An 18,698-nucleotide genomic window follows, 5' to 3' on the forward strand; every position below is an offset into this window, starting at 1 on the left:
CTTGATGACCTTTAAGGTCCTTTCAACCAGGAGACTAGATCTTTCTAGAAAGCAATCTGACAATATGAAACAAGAGCTATAAAAAACTTCATGCTCTTTGACTTTGTCATCTCTCTTTGGAGATACTCCCAAGGGAAGAATCCAAAGGAAGAAACATTTTATTTTTTACAAAGACATTCATAGCAGCACTATTTATGACAATGAAAAATAGGATATAACTCAAATATCTAGTAATGGCAACAAGTGAGGTTAACCACATTACATGAAAACAAAGAAAGTGTAAGTGGTGAGAGCAGGATCAGTGTTGCAAAGGGAAGATATGTGTTAGATGGAGGAAGTAATAAAGATTATGTACACACTGATCATACTGATGGAAGAAATGGGTGCCTGTGCATCGAGAAAGCATGGGAAACCATTTGGAGGGCTGGTTTGTGATTAGGGGGTTCTTTTATTCCTGCAAAGTTGTTCAAGTGCATAAGAAAAATTTAAAAACACATTTCTTGAAACTATATAAAAAAGAGCAACGTTTCTTCTGCTCAAGTTTCTATCAGCAGGACATGAGTTGATCAGCTTTAGAGATCATTTTCCTTCATGGAACACCCAAATGAATCCTGCTATCAAATCCCTTTGTAAGGATTTTGAGACAATTTCAACTACTTCAGACAATTTAAGTTTTTACTTTGGGTTCAATAATAAATTCTATGTATCCCCAATAATATCATAACCCCCAAATTCACAAGTTAAATTATATTTCTGATTAAGCTGCAATAACTTCAGTCCTGGTGATTGCAACTCTCCTTTTTTAGTTCACCTACTCGTGTCTGAATAAAAATGAATGTTAAAGACTTTATAAGATCTGTGCATTTACCAGTGTAAATGAAAAACCAGCAGTAAAGAATTATTCTCTCATTAAAAATGACTCTTTAACAAACAGTCAAAGCTTGGTGCAAGTGTCAGTCATACAAAATCACATGGTTGAGACTGAGCGCAAAGGATTCCATGCCATATTAACCCCTGTGGGTATTAATATGTACACACAGGTGCTTCTGAAAAGGAATCCCGGTTTTCCCATCTTTCTTCTCCTAGGCTTACCAAATTTTGTCTCAACTACATTGAGTAGTAGGAAAACCTCTAATACTCAGGAGACAGCAAATAACTTTTCCAATAAAAGTCAAGCCAGAGGCTGGCTTTGACCGGCCATGGAGACCTGGGCGAACAGAGCACACGCTTGTATGCTGTGCTGCAGCGAGCACACGAAGCCCGAAGAAAGAAAACGGACAGAAGGCACCATGCCCTCCTCCAGGCAGCCAGGGGAGAGTTTCACAGTTCGGTCATCAGCAGTCTCTTCATCATTTTCTCTCTCTCCAGTTCCTGCCGGAGTGTCTCTGCACTGAGAAAGAGGAGGTGACAAAATGGTGAGATACACGCTCAAAAATGGTAAGAGCAGCCTCAGTTTAAATGCCATTTCCCAAGCCCAGCTCTTGACTTGCTCTTTCAGGCTCCTTAAGGAACCCCTCCATTTGCCAGCCCTACAGTGACCTGAACTTGGCTGCCCATGGATTTCCCCCACCAGACTTCAGCTTCTGCAGGTACCGCTCCTCAGAGGACTGCCTGTTACATACACCATTCCTCTCTGAACCCTCAGAGCTGAACGTAGACCTGGCACATAGCACCCCCTCAGCAATGTGAAAGTCAAAGTGTTAACCGCTCAGCTGTGTCCAACTCTTTGTGACCCCATGGACTGCGAGGCTCCTCTGTCCATGGAATTCTCTAGACGAGAATACTGGAGTGGGTAGCCATTCACGTCTCCAGGGGCTCTTCAGTTTAATCTGAAATAGGATATAACTCAAATATCTAGTAACGGCAACAAGTGAGGTCAACCACATTACATGAATACAAAGAAACTGAAAGTGGTGAGAGCAGGATCAGTGTTGAAAAGAGATCTGTGTTAGATGGAGGAAGTAATCAAAGATAGTGTACACACTGATCATACTGATGGAAGAAACGTGCGCATGTGTATCGAGAAAGCGTGGGAAACCATTTGGAGGGCTAGTTTGCGGTTAGGGGTTATGTCTTGCTCACTCTACATCCTTAGCACCTAGAATAATACTGTCTAGCCTTTGATGCGGAGAAGGCAGTGGCACCCCACTCCAGTGCGCTTGCCTGGAAAATCCCATGGACGGAGGAGCCTGGTGGGCTACAGTCCATGGCGTCGCTAAGGGTCGGGCACCACTGAGCAACTTCACTTTCACGCATTGGAGAAGGAAATGGCAACCCACTCCAGTGTTCTTGCCTGGAGAATTCCAGGGACGGGGGAGCCGGGTGGGCTGCCGTCTATGGGGTTGCACAGAGTCGGACACGACTGAAGTGACTTAGCAGCAGCAGCCGCCTTTGATGATCTTTCAGTAAATACTTGGAGAACACATGAAGAAAAGCATGAATAAGAGAGTCGCAAACATTGCTGCGGATGTGACAACGAGCCTGAGCCTGGTTTCCCTGTCACCAGAGTTACCTGTTGGCACCTGCTGACCTGACACACCTGGTTGCTGGAGAAACAGGCTTCCGAATGGTGTAGATGGTCTGCACTGTGGACACGGTCTCTGTCAAGGGCCTCAGGGTCGCTGCAGGAATCAGCGGGGAAGACGGGCCAGGACAGCACTGTAATTTACTGTCTCTAAAGTCTGCCTGGAGAGGAAACAGAAAAGAGGACGTCAACCTCAATTTGGGTTTCATTTTCATATTGTCAGCTGTTTCCTCAGCCTTACTACACAGCCCCTGTCATTTTTTAATAATAGTTCATCAATAGCCATGTATTAAACCATTTTATTTAGTGCCAGCCACTATGCTAAGCACTTTACATGTATTACTTTTTCACAATCTTTAAGGGGGAGGTCATGTTTCATCGTGGTAGACACCACCATTTATTTATTTTTATTTTTTTTTACTTTACAATACTGTATTGGTTTTGCCATACATTGACATGAATCCGCCACGGGTGTACATGAGTTCCCAATCCTGAACCCCCCTCCCACCATCCTCCCCATATCATCTCTCTGGGTCATCCCAGTGCACCACCCCCAAGCATCCTGTATCCTGTATCGAACCTAGACTGGTGATTTGTTTCTTACATGATAGTATACATGTTTCAATGCCATTCTCCCAAGTCATCCCACCCTCCCCCTCTCCCACAGTGTCCAAAAGTCTGTTCTACACATCTGTGTCTCTTTTGCTGTCTTGCCTACAGGGTCGTCATTGCCATCTTTCTAAATTCCATATATATGTGTTAGTATACTGTACTGGTGTTTTTCTTTCTGGCTTACTTCACTCTGTATAATCGGCTCCAGTTTCCTCCACCTCATTAGAACTGATTCAAATGTATTCTTTTTAATGGCTGAATAATACTCCATTGTGTATATGTACCATAGCTTTCTTATCCATTCATCTGCTGATGGACATCTAGGTTGCTTCCATGTCCTGGCTATTATAAACCGTGCTGCGATGAACATTGGGGTGCACGTGTCTCTTTCAATTCTGGTTTCCTCAGTGTGTATGCCCAGCAGTGGGATTGCTGGTCATAAGGCAGTTCTATTTGCAGTTTTTTAAGGAATCTCCACACTGTTCTCCATAGTGGCTGTACTAGTTTGCATTCCCACCAACGGTGTAAGAGGGTTCCCTTTTCTCCACACCCACTCCAGCATTTATTGTTTGTAGACTTTTGGATCGCAGCCATTCTGACTGGTAGACGCCATCATTTATAAGACGCACCATTTCTTGCACACGCCACAGAGAAAAAGTAACTGTTCAAACTCTGTCAGGCCCACTAGTGTAACATCTACTCTAATTTCAGAGATGTTAGAAGGTGGAAAAATGCACATCTTGGAACTGATTTTTATGGAAAAGGAAACTGAGGCTCAGAGACATTAAGTAATCTTCTCGAGGTCACACAGGAAGCACTAAGAACCAGTATTTAGAACCAAGATTCTAAATGGGGAGAATCTTTATCTTTGAGAGTCCTGAAAGACTACTGCTGAAAAATATAAGCCCCTGTTTGTTTTACAGCTGCCTCCAGAGACAGAACTGAGCTGGCCTGGGCTGGAGCAATGCCAGAGAACTGGTCACAAGAACAGAGCGTCACAGAGTTGCTGGCGTGTGATGTTTGCCACAGGGGGCTTTCACAAACGCTGGGATGCAGTGGTCACTTGTGTGATTCCTTAGATAATGCTGGCTCATTTCTTTCCAGGGACATGGTAGGATTACACTTCCCCAGCCTACTTTTAAAAGTGTTTTTTTTTTTTTTAATAAATATTTATTTATTTATTGGCTCTGCTTCCTGGCATGAGGGATTTTAGCTCTCTAGCAAGGGATCAAACCTGTGGCCCCTGCAGCGGAAGCACAGAGTCTTAACCACTGGACCCCCAGGAAAGTCCCCCTCAACCCCACTCTGAAGTTAGGCATGGCCAGTGCCTTGCTTTAGCCATGGACATGAGCCACCATGTTTTATTTCCATTGGAAGAGTTAAGCTGGTGTGCGATTTGTCGCTTCTTTCCCCACCTCCCCCCAGCCTCTGTGACCAGCAGTGTTCTAGAGGGCAGCTGCTCCATTAGCCAGGGTCCCAGAAACAAAGCAACACAGAGCAGAAGGCACAGCCCACCCATGGCGGTCATGCAGCATGAATAGGAAATTCAATTTGTCATTTTAAAGCATGGCTGAGTCCAGCCTTCCTGATACAGGAGCTGGGGTAAGATGTTATTTTGTTGCTTCAATAAAGTAGGTGTAGGTTGGGCTTTTGATGCCAATTTTGACTCTTTCTGGAAAAAGAGGGAAATGCACTTACATACAAAGGCAATTGCAGGGAAGGTACCAGGGCCTTAGCATGAATCAAGGCAGTGGCATCCAGCTTTACTAACAGTCATTATATTCCTCATTGCCATGCACGCAAAATAGGAGAAAAAGAGCCAACCTAACTTAAGAATGACCTCGTGCTCTAAGTCACTTCAGTCATGCCCAACTCTCTGTGACCCCATGGACTGTAACCCACCGGCTCCTCTGTCCATGGGATTCTCCAAGCAAGAATACTGGAGAGGGTTGCCATTTCCTCCTCCAGGGGATCTTCCCCACCCAGGGACTGAATCCACGTTCTCTTAAGTCTTCTGCACTGGTAGGCGGGTTCTTTACCACTAGCACCACCTGAGAAGCCCAAGAATGACCTCAGGGAGCAGCGAAAATTACGATTATTAAATCTCAACCCTGAGTACTAGTCTTCTTAATATTTGCTGAATGAAGAAATGAGTGAACCAACATTTGCTGGAACAAAGCAGGTAACATAGGGCCAGGCCAGGTTAAGAAGAAGATCATGGAACAGAAATCTGACCAGAGTCAGGCAGAGGTCCTCATCTTAGACAGACCGAGGCCCTTGGCTGACTATCAAGTAGACTCATCAGGCTCAAATACAAGGTAGGAACTGGCTTCGGAACCAACCAAGGAGTCTGGTTGTTGAATTCAGGCTCAAGGTCAATGCTGGATCAACTAGCAGAATAACTGTATGGAGTCCCCTGGAGCTGCTGAACTCCCCCTTGACTGTGGACAGGATAGGGCAGGGAGTCTCTGGAGAGGCCACCTCTACAGCAAGGTCAAATATCTTGACCTTGGTAGGGAGGAAAAGAGAATATGATGTACACGATGAAGAAAATTAGGAAGCTGAAGCTTATGAATTTGGCTACCATTACCATCGAGCTGTTGGTATTAATATCTTGCTAATTATAATCTCCAGTTTAGTCCTCTCTCCTGATACAGACTTCAATATCCAACTGCCAAAAAGCAAAAGGCAAAAGAAAAAGGCAAATGAGAAAAGGAAAGATATACACATCTGAATCCAGAGTTCCAAAGAATAGCAAGGAGATAAGAAAGCCTTCCTAAGTGATCCATGCAAATAAATAGGGGAAAACAATAGAATGGGAAAGACTAGTGATCTCTTCAAGAAAATTAGAGATACCAAGGGAACATTTCATGCAAAGTTGGGCACAATTAAGGACAGAAATGGTATGGACATAACAGAAGCAGAAGCTATTAAGAAGAGGTGGCAAGAATACATGGAAGAACTGTACAAAAAAGATCTTCATGACCAAGATAATCACAATGGTGTAATCACTCATCTAGAGCTACACATCCTGGAATGTGAAGTCAAGTGGGCCTCAGGAAGCATAACTATGAACAAAACTAGTGGAAATGATGGAATTCCAGTTGAGCTATTTCAAATTCTAAAAGATGATGCTGTGAAAGTGCTGCACTCAATATGTCAGCAAATTTGGAAAACTCAGCAGTGGCCACAGGACTGGAAAAGGTCAGTTTTCATTCCAATCCCAAAGAAAGGCAATGCCAAAGGATGTTCAAACTACTGCACAATTGCACTCATCTCACACACTAGCAAAGTAATGCTCAAAATTCTCCAAGCTAGGCTTTAGCAGTATGTGAACCAAGAACTTGCAGATGTTCAAGCTGATGTAGAAAAGGCAGAGGAACCAGAAATCAAATTGCCAACATCCGTTGGATCATAGAAAAGCAAGAGAATTTCAGAAAAAATATCTACTTCTGCTTCATTGACTATGCTAAAGTCTGTGTGGATCACAACAAACTACGGAAAATTCTGAAAGAGATGGGCATACCAGACCACCTTACCTGCCTCCTGAGAAATCTGTATGCAGGTCAAGAAGCAACAGTTAGAACTGGACATGGAACAATGGACTGGTTCCAAATTGGGAAAGGAGTATGTTAAGGCTGTATATTATCACCCTGCTTATTTAACTTATATGCAGAGTTCAGTTCAGTTCAGTTGCTCAGTCATATCCAACTCTTTGCAACCCCATGAACTGCAGCACGCCAGGCCTCCCTGTCCCTCACCAACTCCTGGAGTCCACCCAAACCCATGTCCATCGAGTCAGTGATGCCATCCAGCCATCTCATCCTCTGTCATCCCCTTCTCCTCCTGCCCTCAATCCCTCCCAGCATCAGGATCTTTTCCATTGAGTCAGCTCATCTCATCAGGTGGCCAAAGTATTGGAATTTCAACTTCAACATCAGTCCTTCCAAACACCCAGGACTGATCTCCTTTAGGATGGACTGGTTGGATCTCCTTGCAGTCCAAGGGACTCTCAAGAGTCTTCTCCAACACCACAGTTCAAAAGCATCAATTCTTCGGTGCTCCGCTTTCTTTATACCCCAACTCTCACATCCAATACATGACCACTGGAAAAACCATAGCCTTGACTAGACGGATCTTTGTTGACAAAGAAATGTCGCTGCTTTTTAATATGCTGTCTGGTTGGTGATAAATTTTCTTCCAAGGAGTAAGCGTCTTTTAATTTCATGGCTGCAATCACCATCAGCAATGATTTTGGAGCCCCCCAAATTAAAGTCAGCCACTGTTTCCATTGTTTTCCCATCTATTTGCCATGAAGTGATGGGGCTGGATGTCATGATCTTAGTTTCCTGAATGTTGAGCTTTAAGCCAACTTTTTCACTCTCTTCTTTTACTTTCATCAAGAGGCTCTTTAGTTTTTCACTTTCTGCCATAAGTGTGGTATCATCTGCATATCTGAGGTTATTAATATTTCTCCCAACAATCTTGATTCCAGCTTGTGCTTCTTCCAGCCCAGCATTTCTCATGATGTACTCTGCATATAAGTTAAATAAGCAGGGTGACAATATACAGCCTTGACATACTCCTTTTTCTATTTGGAACCAGTCTGTTGTTCCATGTCCAGTTCTAACTGTTGCTTCCTGACCTGCATACAGATTTCTAAAGAGGCAGGTCAGGTGGTCTGGTATTCCCATCTCTTTCAGAATTGTCCACAGTTTATTGTGATCCACACGGTCAAAGGCTTTGGCATAGTCAATAATGCAGATATAGATGTTTTTCTGGAACTCTCTTGCTTTTTTGATGATCCAGGGGATGTTGGCAATTTGATCTCTGGTTCCTCTGCCTTTTGTAAAACCACATTGAACAACTGCAAGTTCATGGTTCTTGTATTGCTAAAGCCTGGCTTGGAGAATTTTGAGCATTACTTTACTAGCATGTGAGATGAGTGCAATTGTGTGGTAGTTTGAGCATTCTTTGGCATTGCCTTTCTTTGGGATTGGAATGAAAACTGACCTTTTCCAGTCCTGTGGCCACTGCTGAGTTTTCCAAATTTGCTGACATACTGAGTGCAGCACTTTCACAGCATCACCTTTTAGAATTTGAAATAGCTCAACTGGAATTCCATCGCCTCCACTAGCTTTGTTCTTAGTAATTCTTCCTAAGGCCCACCTGACTTCACATTCCAGGATGTCTGGCTCTGGGTGAGTGTGAGTGATCATACCTTCATGATTATCTGGGTTGTGAAGATTTTTTTTGTACAGTTCTTCTGTGTATTCTTGCCACCTCTTCTTAATAGCTTCTGCCTCTGTTAGGTCCATACCATTTCTGTCCTTTATTGAGCCCATCTTTACATAGAATGTTCCCTTGGTATCTCTAATTTTCTTGAAGAGATTTCTAGTCTTTCCCATTTTATTGCTTTCCTCTATTTCTTTGCCTTCATTGCTGAGGCAGGCTTTCTTATCTCTCCTTGCTATTCTTTGGAACTCTGCATTCAGATGGGTATATCTTTCCTTTTCTCATTTGCTTTCACTTCTCTTCTTGTCACAGCTATTTGTAAGGCCTCCTCAGACAGCCATTTTGCTTTTTCGCATTTCTTTTTCTTGGGGATAGTCTTATTCCCTGTCTCCTGTACAATGTCACAAACCTCTGTCTATAGTTCATCAGGCACTCTATCAGATCTAGTCCCTTAAATCTATTTCTCACTTCCACTGTATAGTCATAAGGGATTTGATTTAGGTCATATGATACAGTGTACATCATGTGAACTGCCGGGCTGGATGAAGCACAAGCTGGACTCAAGATTGCCAGGAAAAATATCAATAACCTCAGATATGCAGATGACACCGCCCTTATGGCAGAAAGTGAAGAGGAACCAAAGAGCCTCTTGATGAAAGTGAAAGAAGTGAATGAAAAACCTGCTTAAAACTAAACATTCAGAAAATGAAGATTATGGCATCCGGTCCCATCACTTCATGGCAAATAGATGGGGAAACAATGGAAACAGTGACAGACTTTATTTTCTTGGGCTCCAAAGTCACTGCAGATGGTGACTGCAGCCATGAAATTAAAAGATGCTTGCTCCTTGGAAGAAAAGCTATGACAAACTTAGATAGCATATTAAAAAGCAGAGATACTACTTTGCCAACAAAGGTCCATCTAGTGAAAGCTATGGTTTTTCCAGTAGTCATGTACGGATTTGAGAGTTGGACCACAAAATCTGAGCACCAAAGAATTGATGCTTTTGAACTGTGGTGTTGGAGAAGCCTCTAGAGAGACCCTTGGACAGCAGTGAGGTCAAACCAGTCAATACTAAAGGACATCACCTGAATATTCATTGGAAGGACTGATGCTAAAGCTGAAGCTCCAGTACTTTGGCCACCTGATGGGAAGAACTGACTCATTAGAAAAGACCTTAATGCTGGAAAATATTGAAGGCAGGAAGAGAAGGGGACGACAGAGGATGAGATGGTTGGATGGCATCACCGACTCGATGGGCATGAGTTTGAGTAAGCTCCGGGAGTTGGTGATGGACAGGGAAGCCTGGCGTGTTGCAGTCCAGACACGACTGAGCGACTGAACTGAACTGATCCAGCTGCCCATTCACTGTTTCCATCCAGGCATTTCCAAGGCATTTCTAACACATCATGGCAAGAGGCAAATTCATTACCCCTCCTGGTTCAGTCTACCCTAAGATTTCCTTGTCTCAGTGAATGCACCCACTCTCCATCCACATTCTGCAAGTCAGGAATCTGAGAGCTATTTCTGGCCCTTTCTCTCCCTCATCCAATCCAATTCCTCACCAGCCTCTTAAATATTTCCCCGATCTGTGCACATCTATCCACCTCCACCATCAACAGCACTCTGGGTCAAGCTCTCTGCCTTCTTTCCCTTGAACTACTGTTCGAGGTTTCTAGAGGACTGCCCAGAGTCCACACTGCCTGAACCCAGCTCCTCTCACTGCCATCACAGGGATCATCGCCAAATGCAGCTGCCCTGTCCCTGGCCTGCTCAGAGTCCTTCAAAGGCTTCTCACGGACGGACTACCCCTCTGAGCTCAGCCAAGCATGGCTGCGCCCTGCAGGGTTTGTCCCTGCGTTCCTCCCCTTCCTGCTCTCGTGCCCCACAGCCTTGCTCTCGGCCATCTAGGCCCGCTGGCCTCGCTTCCGTCCCCTGGAGGTGGGATGCCCCCTCTGCCCCAGGACTCTGGCTCATGCTGCTTCCTCTGCCTGCTCTAGCTGCCTTCAAGCCACTCTTGCCCAGTTCTTCAAAGTCCCAGCATGGTTTCTGACATTGGCTTCCTGCTCCATCTCGGCCCCCGGCTTTTCAGGAAGGACTTCCCTGGGAGTCTCACAGCACTGCCAAGGCTGGGCAGCAGGCCAGAGTGCCCGCCATGGCCAGCAGAGGAAGTGGAGCTGGAGCCTCCAGCTAGGGAAGCTGTGCCCAGCCAAACTGCAGGGGCCAGATGAGTATCTGGCAGCAGCACTGAATGCCTGGCCCAGCCCCTGTGTCTCTGCCCTCTGTTCCTTAAAAGACAGGTGCTGGAAGCCAATCATGACCCGAGTGCAGACTGTTGTGCATGTGTGCATGCTAAGTCGCTGCAGTTGCGTCCGCTCTGTGTGACCTCATGGACTGTAGCTCACCAGGCTCCTCTGTCCGTGGATTCTCCAGCAAGAACACTGAAAACTGGGTCACCATGCCCTTCTCCAGGGGCTCTTCCTGACGCAGGGACAGAACTCACATCTCTTATGTCTCCTCCATTTGCGAGCTGGTTCTTTACCAGTAGCACCACATGGGAAGCCCCATGGATTGTTCTAGAAACCTGCTTTTGTCTCTGCACAGACTGTTGAACACCTTCCCAGGTCTGTTCATCCTCAGACCTGAATCAGCCACTGCTCACGCCCTCCTGTTCATATGGCTGAAGCCACCTCAGGTAGCCACCATCAGCCAGCCCCTGAGACTGCACTTCAAGCTACCCCTAGGGCACCACACAGCCCGCCCAGAAGATCCTCTAGACTGACCTTTGGAAGGAACCTCAGGGACCAAGTGGTTCTAGGAATTGCAAACTCTGATCCCTGGGAGGAAGAGGGAGGGAGAGGAAAGAGGCATGCATGGGTGTTCAGTCATGCCCAACTCTTTGCAACCCCATGGACTGTAACCCCCCAGGCTCCTCCGTCCATGGGATTCTCCAGGCAAGAATGCTGGAGCGGGTTGCCATTTCCTTCTCCAGGGGATCTTCCCGACCCAGGGGATTGAACTTGCCTCTCCTGCATCAGGAGGCAGATTCTTTATCACTGAGCCACCAGGAAAGCCTCAGGAGAGAGAGGAGGGAGCCTAAACCCTACTTCTGCTCATCAGAGAGTGAGCTTCTGCACAAGCTCTTAATTAAAGAAAAAAGTTGAGGAGCTGAAGAGAATCTTGAAAATCATCGAACTCTCTCACTTTGCAGATGAGGAAACTACAACATTTAAATGTTTAAAAACATTTCAGCAGTTTGCAGAGAGTTTAAATAAGCTGCTCAGCGACACAGAGAGCCATGGCAACAGGAAAGCCGGTTGTCATGACTACCTGCTCTTGTTATTACACCACCCTGCCTCTCCAGCATTGAGGAACAACAATCGTACCTGACATTCGTGGGATGGTCTCTGCATGGTCGAGTACTTTCAAGTTCTTGATCCCTTTTGACCCTTGCCTCAACCAGATATGAGGAGGAGGATGTTCTTATTACTATTTCTACTTTAAATAAAAGGAGACTGGTGCTCAGAGTGGCAAAATCTTAACTTAAAATCATAAGTCATACCATTATCAAGATGCAGATCCAACCCCAAAGCACTGAAAACAGAGTCTGATAAATGCATGTGCATGTATGTTCATCGCAGTATTGTTCACAGTAGCCAAAAAGTGGGGAGAACCCAAAACCCATCCATGAATGGATAGATTAACAAATCGTGGTATATAAGTGCAATGGAATATTATTCCTCCATAAGAAGAAATAAAATACTGATACATCCTACAGCATACATAGATGTTACAAACATGATGCTAAGTGACAGAAACTAGACATAAGTCACATAGTTTATGATTCCATTTTTATGGAATATCCAAACTAGGCAAATCCAAAGAGACAAAATGCAAATTGGTGGCTGACAATGGCCAGAGTGAAGGGGAAAATGGGAATGACTACTTACCGGGCATGAGATTTCCTTTGGGGGTCATGAGAAGGTTTTAGAATTGGAGGTGGTAGTTGCATGACTCCGAATGTACTAAAGGCCACTGAACTGTCACTTCAAACACTGTTAATTTTATGTTACATGAAGCTCACCTCAATAAAATAAAGTAACTAGAAAATGCTGACCCTCAAACCCTGACTTCTTCTCAGCCTCACAGAGTTCACAGTGATCAGAAGAAGCTGTTGGTGGGGCTTCCCTGGTGGTCCAGTGGTTAAAAACCCACCTTCCAATGCAGGGGATGCAGGTTTCATCCCTGGTCCAGAAACTAAGATCCCATATGCTTCAGGGCAACTAAACCCGTGCGCCACAACTAGAGAGAAGCCCATGAGCTAAAAAAAAAAAAATCCTGCATGTCGCAACTAAGAAACAATGCAGTCAAAAATAAATAAATAAACAAGAGCTGTTGGCATTGTTGCCTGGCAATCCACAGGAAAGCATGCCACCCAGGAACTATGTCTTGAAACACAGATCTGTTTTCCGGATCTACTTACGGTAAGCTGTGGCCCTGTTATGAAAGGATCAGGAAAAGGGGTCACTGTATCAGCCGGGAATGTTTTTATCTTCAAAAAAGAGACAGAGAAGAGTGTTACTTTCAGATTAGAAAACAAAGCTTTGAACTCTTTGGCAGCACACTTTTAAACTGAAGGATACAGAAGCACACACACCGAGCCTTCCTTGCTTGCTGAGGAAGTAAACCAAGGGCCCCTACGAGTGTTGCCTAGCGGCTGTATCTGAGCCTGGAGTTGTGCCATAGGGCCAGGCCTCTGCAAGGAAGACAGGCTGGAGTCCTGTGTTTGCAGGACACCTACACTGCCTCACTCTGACTGTAGCCAGGGAGTGTAATGAGGAGGCGAGGGCGACGTGGGGGCCTGCTGATGGCCCCTCTGCAGCTGTGGGGAATGGACTAGACGCCACTGATAGGGAACAGAGTCTATCAGAGTGGACAGAGTACCAGGAGGCCTGGACTAATCAGGCCAGGAGGGCTCGCTGTCCGTTCACTTTAGTTGTTGGGCTCCCTATAAACTGGGCAATAGAGGGAAACCTCAGGGGAACCCAGGTAAGCCTGGAAGACTCCTACCACCCTGGCCTTGGGGACAGAAGGCATGGTGATCACAAGTGCCCTGTGCTGGCGTCTGGAGAGGGTGGACATCCTGCAGGATCAGGTTGTGCCAACTGGCCATCAAGAGCCTTTGCTTCCATTTCTTTCTCTTGGGTCATTTCATCTTTGGCCTCCTAGAGGCCTTTGGAGGGGAGGGGGCGGGGAGGGATTATGTTTCTTTAAGCTGGCCTCAAAGACTGCCAGCAGGCCCAGGGTCCTGATGACTGGCACTAGCTTTGTCTGCAGCCTCAGGGTACAGAAACTGCCTGCTGGTGAACGCACATTGTTCCACTTCCACCAGAGGGCTGCAGCCAAGACACCAAGGCCACCACTTCCCATGTGCAGTCGCTTTAGTGTCTTTCAGGGACAGTAGTTACTTGATGGCTTTGAGTCATTCTAATAGGGGGTAAGATAGGGATGCACAGGAACACATCAGATCAGACCCAAATCTGCTGAGGATTTCTGAGGGAGCTGAGTAGGTCTCAACTTAACCCATCTAGAAATGACAATGTCCTTGCAGTGGGCACTGAGATGTCTAATCCAAGCCCGCTCACCCCTTCCCCAAACTCTCTTTTTAAACATCTCAAAATTCCCTTGGACTCAGAAGCCAGTTCACGTTCCTGGTAGTGACTACCTGTTGTGCAGCACATAAAGGACTGGAGGAAGCCTCACTCCTTGCAGGGCTTAATGGTTCAACGCGGTATGCTGAGACCAACAGCAATGTGAAAGTAACGTACAGAATAGACTCAGACCATCATGAAATAAAAGGGAAAAAGAGGATTATTATTGCTATTAAAGAAATGCGAGAGTTGGCAACGTCCAAGAGTTATCTTATACCTGCTCTAAAGAAGGAAAAGATATTCCAACAGTTACCCTCTGGGTTGCTGAGCTCTGACAAAGCACATACACTCTCCTGATGGTGCTGTCGTTGGTATCACCACGTTAGAATTGGGGACAAAGCCAAAGTTGCAAGATTGAACCCAACAGGGTCTGGCCTGAAAAAATAAAGCCCCTGATGCACAAGTTATATGTGTTCCCTGGAACAGTGACAAACTGGAAACAAAGCACACGTCCTGCAGGGAAGAGTTTGTTAGGTAGATGATGGACCATTCACTTGATGGAATACATAGAACGTGGTACCAAGAACAAGCTAGAAGCAATACAACATTAAGCAAAAAGAGGCAAATAGCAGGTGATGCTATGATTTAACTATGTGAAACTGTGAGTGAATATAAATAAATATTAGAAGGAAACATGCAAAAATGAAAAAAAAAGTTGTGCCAGGTTGGGATTACAGGAGATTCCTTTCAAGTCATTACGTAATTCTCATATCGTCATCTTGAGAAACAGCAGGAAAAGACAAGTTAAAAGCTTTCGTTTGCAACAGAAATGCAACTACGAGTGTTCTCTCTGCGGAAAGCATCTCTGCACATCATGGCTCTAGGAAAACGAACTCTTCACAGTTCTTGAGACCTATAGAGAAAGGGCTGGGACCACAGTCGTGAGTCCCAGTTTGACCAGGGCTGGTTGGACTCCAAACTCTGCGTCCATCCTGGAGTGAGAGCCCCTGAGGCCCGGGCTCCTCCGGGGTCTGGTGCTCATGCACACCCCTGGGGCTGCCGCCTGGTGCTCCTGCCCGCCTCACCTCTCCTGGCCAGGCCCCTCTCCCTGCCAGGGTACCTACCAGCCTCGTTTTGATTGGAGGGTGCATGCAAACTCCAGTGGTCTCTTCCTTCATGGGGAGAGAGAGTGGAGGAGAACAGCGAGAGTGGGCACAGTGGGGGGCGCTGGCGGGCTCTGCCTGCTCACGAGGAGAGGAGAGAAGGGGAGGACGAGGTGGTGAGAGAGGGGGGGAGGAGATAAGGGAGGGGGAGGAGAGAAAGACAGCACAGTGCAAGATGGATTTGTCAACTCCAGTCTGCTCTCCAGCCAGCCTCACCCACAGCCTCCTTCCAGCCTCTGGCCACCTGACTTCTGCTCCCTCCCGCTTCCCTCTTCTCTCCGCCTTCTCTCCTCCTCCCCGGCCCTCCTCAGTCTGCTCCACTGTCTGGGCAGAAGGACCCATCAAAACTCTCTTGCCAGGACTGGCAGGTGGGGGCCATCTCCTGCGCCAACCGCACAGGACCAGTATGCTGTTGAGGATGCTAAAGCATTGCCCAGGCCAAGTCAGAAAGAGCTCAGAGGAATCGATGAAGACGGCCGTGGGGGCAAAATGAGCAATGGCCACGCGCTTGAAAGCGTCGGCCTCCCATGCCCAGTGGCCTCCTACACTCTGCTAAATAAGGATCCACATTACGGTGGATAGGTGAGTAGAGAGCTCCAAGAAAGAGGTACATCAGTGAGGAGAAATACAGAGTTCAAGACTGCATCTGTCACGGCTCTTTATCTGTGCTCAGAAGACTTGCTGGCCATGCTCCCCCTCCCACATCTACGGCCCCAGGCCTTGGCGTCTCGTCTAGGCACTCGGGGGAAGGGGAGCCTTGCTGCTTAGCTGGAAGGTACCAAGCATTGTGAGAAAACGCCATGTCACTTGGGATCCTGGGTTCCCCGGTCTTGTTGTTGTTGTTTAGTTGCTGAGTGGTGTCTGACTCTTTTTGCGACCCCACGGACTATGGCCCGCCAGGCCCCTCTGTCCGTGGGATTTCCCAAGCAAGAGTCCTGGAGTGGGTTCCCATGTCCCTGTTACCCAGCCCCAGCGCTAAACAGTGCCATGCACCCAGCAGAGATCCGACAGCTTGTACTAGTGAGGATGAGGACGGTGAGGAGAGAAAGCTCTGATGTTAGGAGAGTCACTGACAGGGTTAGTGTGAGTCTTAGGAAAGAACCATTCACTCCAGAGAACAAATACATGAGCATTTTCTTAAGTCATTGCTATGATCCTGCCATGATGGATCAAGGACAGCCTCTGGGAAAGTTTCACTGAAAAATTATCAAGAACGTTGCAGCCTTCTTTTTCATCTCCAGATGGATCTAACACCATCCATAGATAGTGCAGTCCTAGACAATCTCCAAGGGGCTTTTACAGCCATATTCCCAATGGCCTTCAACACAGCCTTGTTTTATTATTCAGATGTGGGAGAGGCAGAAATGACATTTGCAAAGCCTAAGTCCACGGGTCGAGACCCTCTTGGCTATTGTTTCTAAGTCCATTTTTCAGAAACAGGGGCATCCACATTAGTCACCTGCAGTTAAGCTTTACCAGCCTACTTAAAATCTCCCCTTCTGGTCCTCAGGACAAATCCCATGCTCCACAGGATGCTATCTAAGGCACAAATCACCAGGAAACAGGGACATTCTGCCTTGAGGCCAAAATGTGTATTGGCCACCAGAGTCTGAAGTGAAGATTATAATGGATGACCTATTTGCCTAGCATCGGATTTACTGGTAAAGAAATGTTGGTCCATTCCACAAACATCTCTGACCTCTCTAAATGGAGATTTAGAACTCAGATTTTTAAATGCATCTGAGTAGATTTAAACAAAAGAACATCCTTGAGGTTCCCACACTTCTGACTCGTAGTAAATGAACAGGAAATAAGATAACACGTGTAATAGGATACTACCCTGAAATACCATTTATATTTTCTCCTGGTATTTCTTTCCCTCCTAGGGTCTTTTCTACACTCACACAGCTAGGTTCTGAGTGGCTTCTGAGTTTCAAAATCTGAACTTTTAGGGGAATAGAAAGGTTTAGGTATAGATAAATGATGATTAAAATGTGTAAGCTTTCAAAAGAGATTGCCAGCTTGAGGATAGGTGAGAAAATTCACAGGGGAAGGGAGGAGGGGTAGACATGAGTGAGTGCTGAGCAAAGGGGCTCTGTGCCCCCTTATTTCCTAATGGAGCCTGGGGGACAAGGATGAAAGAGCAGAGGGGATTGACCTTTCTGATGCATTTTGAGTTGGCGCTGCCTGAGCTGCTGGTCCTGTGCCAAGATGCTTCAAAGCCTTATTAAGAATGTTTGGATCCCCATGAAGACCTACTATACCCAAGTTTACCAGATGTGGGTAGGATTGGGATTGGTGGGCTTAATCGTTTATAAAATCAGGAGTATTGATAAAAGAAGTAAAGCCTTGGAAGCTTCCAGTCCTACACCTGCTCATGGTTATCACTAACCAGCTTTCCTTGCACGAGATGTCTGTCTGACGGTGTTATGGGACATTGTGGTGACTTGCAGCAATGCCACTGCCCTCAGGCATGAATAAATGTACCTGTAAGACTCCTCCTCAAAAAATAAAATAAAAGAGCAGAGGGGACCTGCACCCTAGCAGAGAGGTCCACATCCCAGAAGCTCTGTGATCTCCATCATACAACGGGGTATGAACAAAGAAGAGGGTGTCCCAGATGCACCAGCCAACAGGTGACTTCACAAACTAAAGAGACTTCCCTCACTTCCCCTGTGCCCTGATGAACATGGACACAACCCCAGGGAGACTGGAAGAGGCACCCAATTTGACTTGAGATTAAGCTTTAGCCCTCCTGCTAGAATGAGGGTCAGAATAAAAACTAAGTTATTGAGACAAATGGAAAACCAACCCTTCTGATCCCCAACCCAGGGCCCGTTCTGGGCCCTACACAGCCTTCCTTTGGCTGAACCATCTCCTCCCTGACCCATGAACCCCTGATTGATGTTCCCTGACCCAGAGGGGACCCAGATCCTGACTGGCTCTGCAGTTGGGTGAGTGGACCTGAAGTGTGGAGATCAGGGAGGGACAAGACCCCAAGAGAAAGCATCAGAGAGGCAGGAGGTGTGGGTGTTAATGGTCTTTGTTACCTAGGGAGGGAAGCGAGTGTGACTGACCTGGAGTAGACAGGATGATGCAGCCCAAGGTCAGCACGACTCATGTGTCCATATGCCCTCCCTTCGCCTCCCCTCACTCGACCAACACCCACACCCCCGTGCACAGCAGATGAGAATGCCAGATGGAGAGTGGGTGCTGTCTGTACTCACATGCCTTCTTCCCTTCCCATCCCCACGCCCCCATGCTTCCCTCCCAGGCAGAAACTCTTATCTGATCGCAAAGAGTCTGCGATGCAGATTCCAGGAATGGGCAGACAATAAAGCTGCAGAGGCTGCAGGACCTGGATGGCTAAACTGAGCCACACAACCAAAGAGCCGGAGATGAGAGAAGAGAAGATTTGGGAAAATGAGGGGGGAAAGCTGGAAAGCATGTGTCTGTGGCAAGTTTGAGGCTGCAAGTCCTTAGGGCAGTGCCCGGTACAAGAGAAGTAAGAAA

General features: G+C 46.5%; 1 protein-coding gene across 1 annotated transcript in view; it reads right to left on the reverse strand.

Annotated features, from left to right (window-relative positions):
- Nucleotides 1-1,320: 1,320 nt before the first annotated feature.
- EPB41L4B (erythrocyte membrane protein band 4.1 like 4B) overlaps nt 1,321-18,698 on the reverse strand; it is a 139,075-nt gene continuing 121,697 nt past the window's right edge. Inside the window, exons 23-26 of the mRNA XM_052644951.1 lie at nt 15,147-15,263; nt 12,855-12,923; nt 2,513-2,685; nt 1,321-1,390 (exon numbers count right to left, since the gene is read on the reverse strand). Coding sequence (XP_052500911.1) covers nt 1,321-1,390; nt 2,513-2,685; nt 12,855-12,923; nt 15,147-15,263 — 429 coding nt within the window. The remainder of the gene's footprint in view (nt 1,391-2,512; nt 2,686-12,854; nt 12,924-15,146; nt 15,264-18,698) is intronic.

Source organism: Budorcas taxicolor, chromosome 8 (assembly GCF_023091745.1).
Source record: "Budorcas taxicolor isolate Tak-1 chromosome 8, Takin1.1, whole genome shotgun sequence".
Classification (NCBI taxonomy): domain Eukaryota; kingdom Metazoa; phylum Chordata; class Mammalia; order Artiodactyla; family Bovidae; genus Budorcas; species Budorcas taxicolor.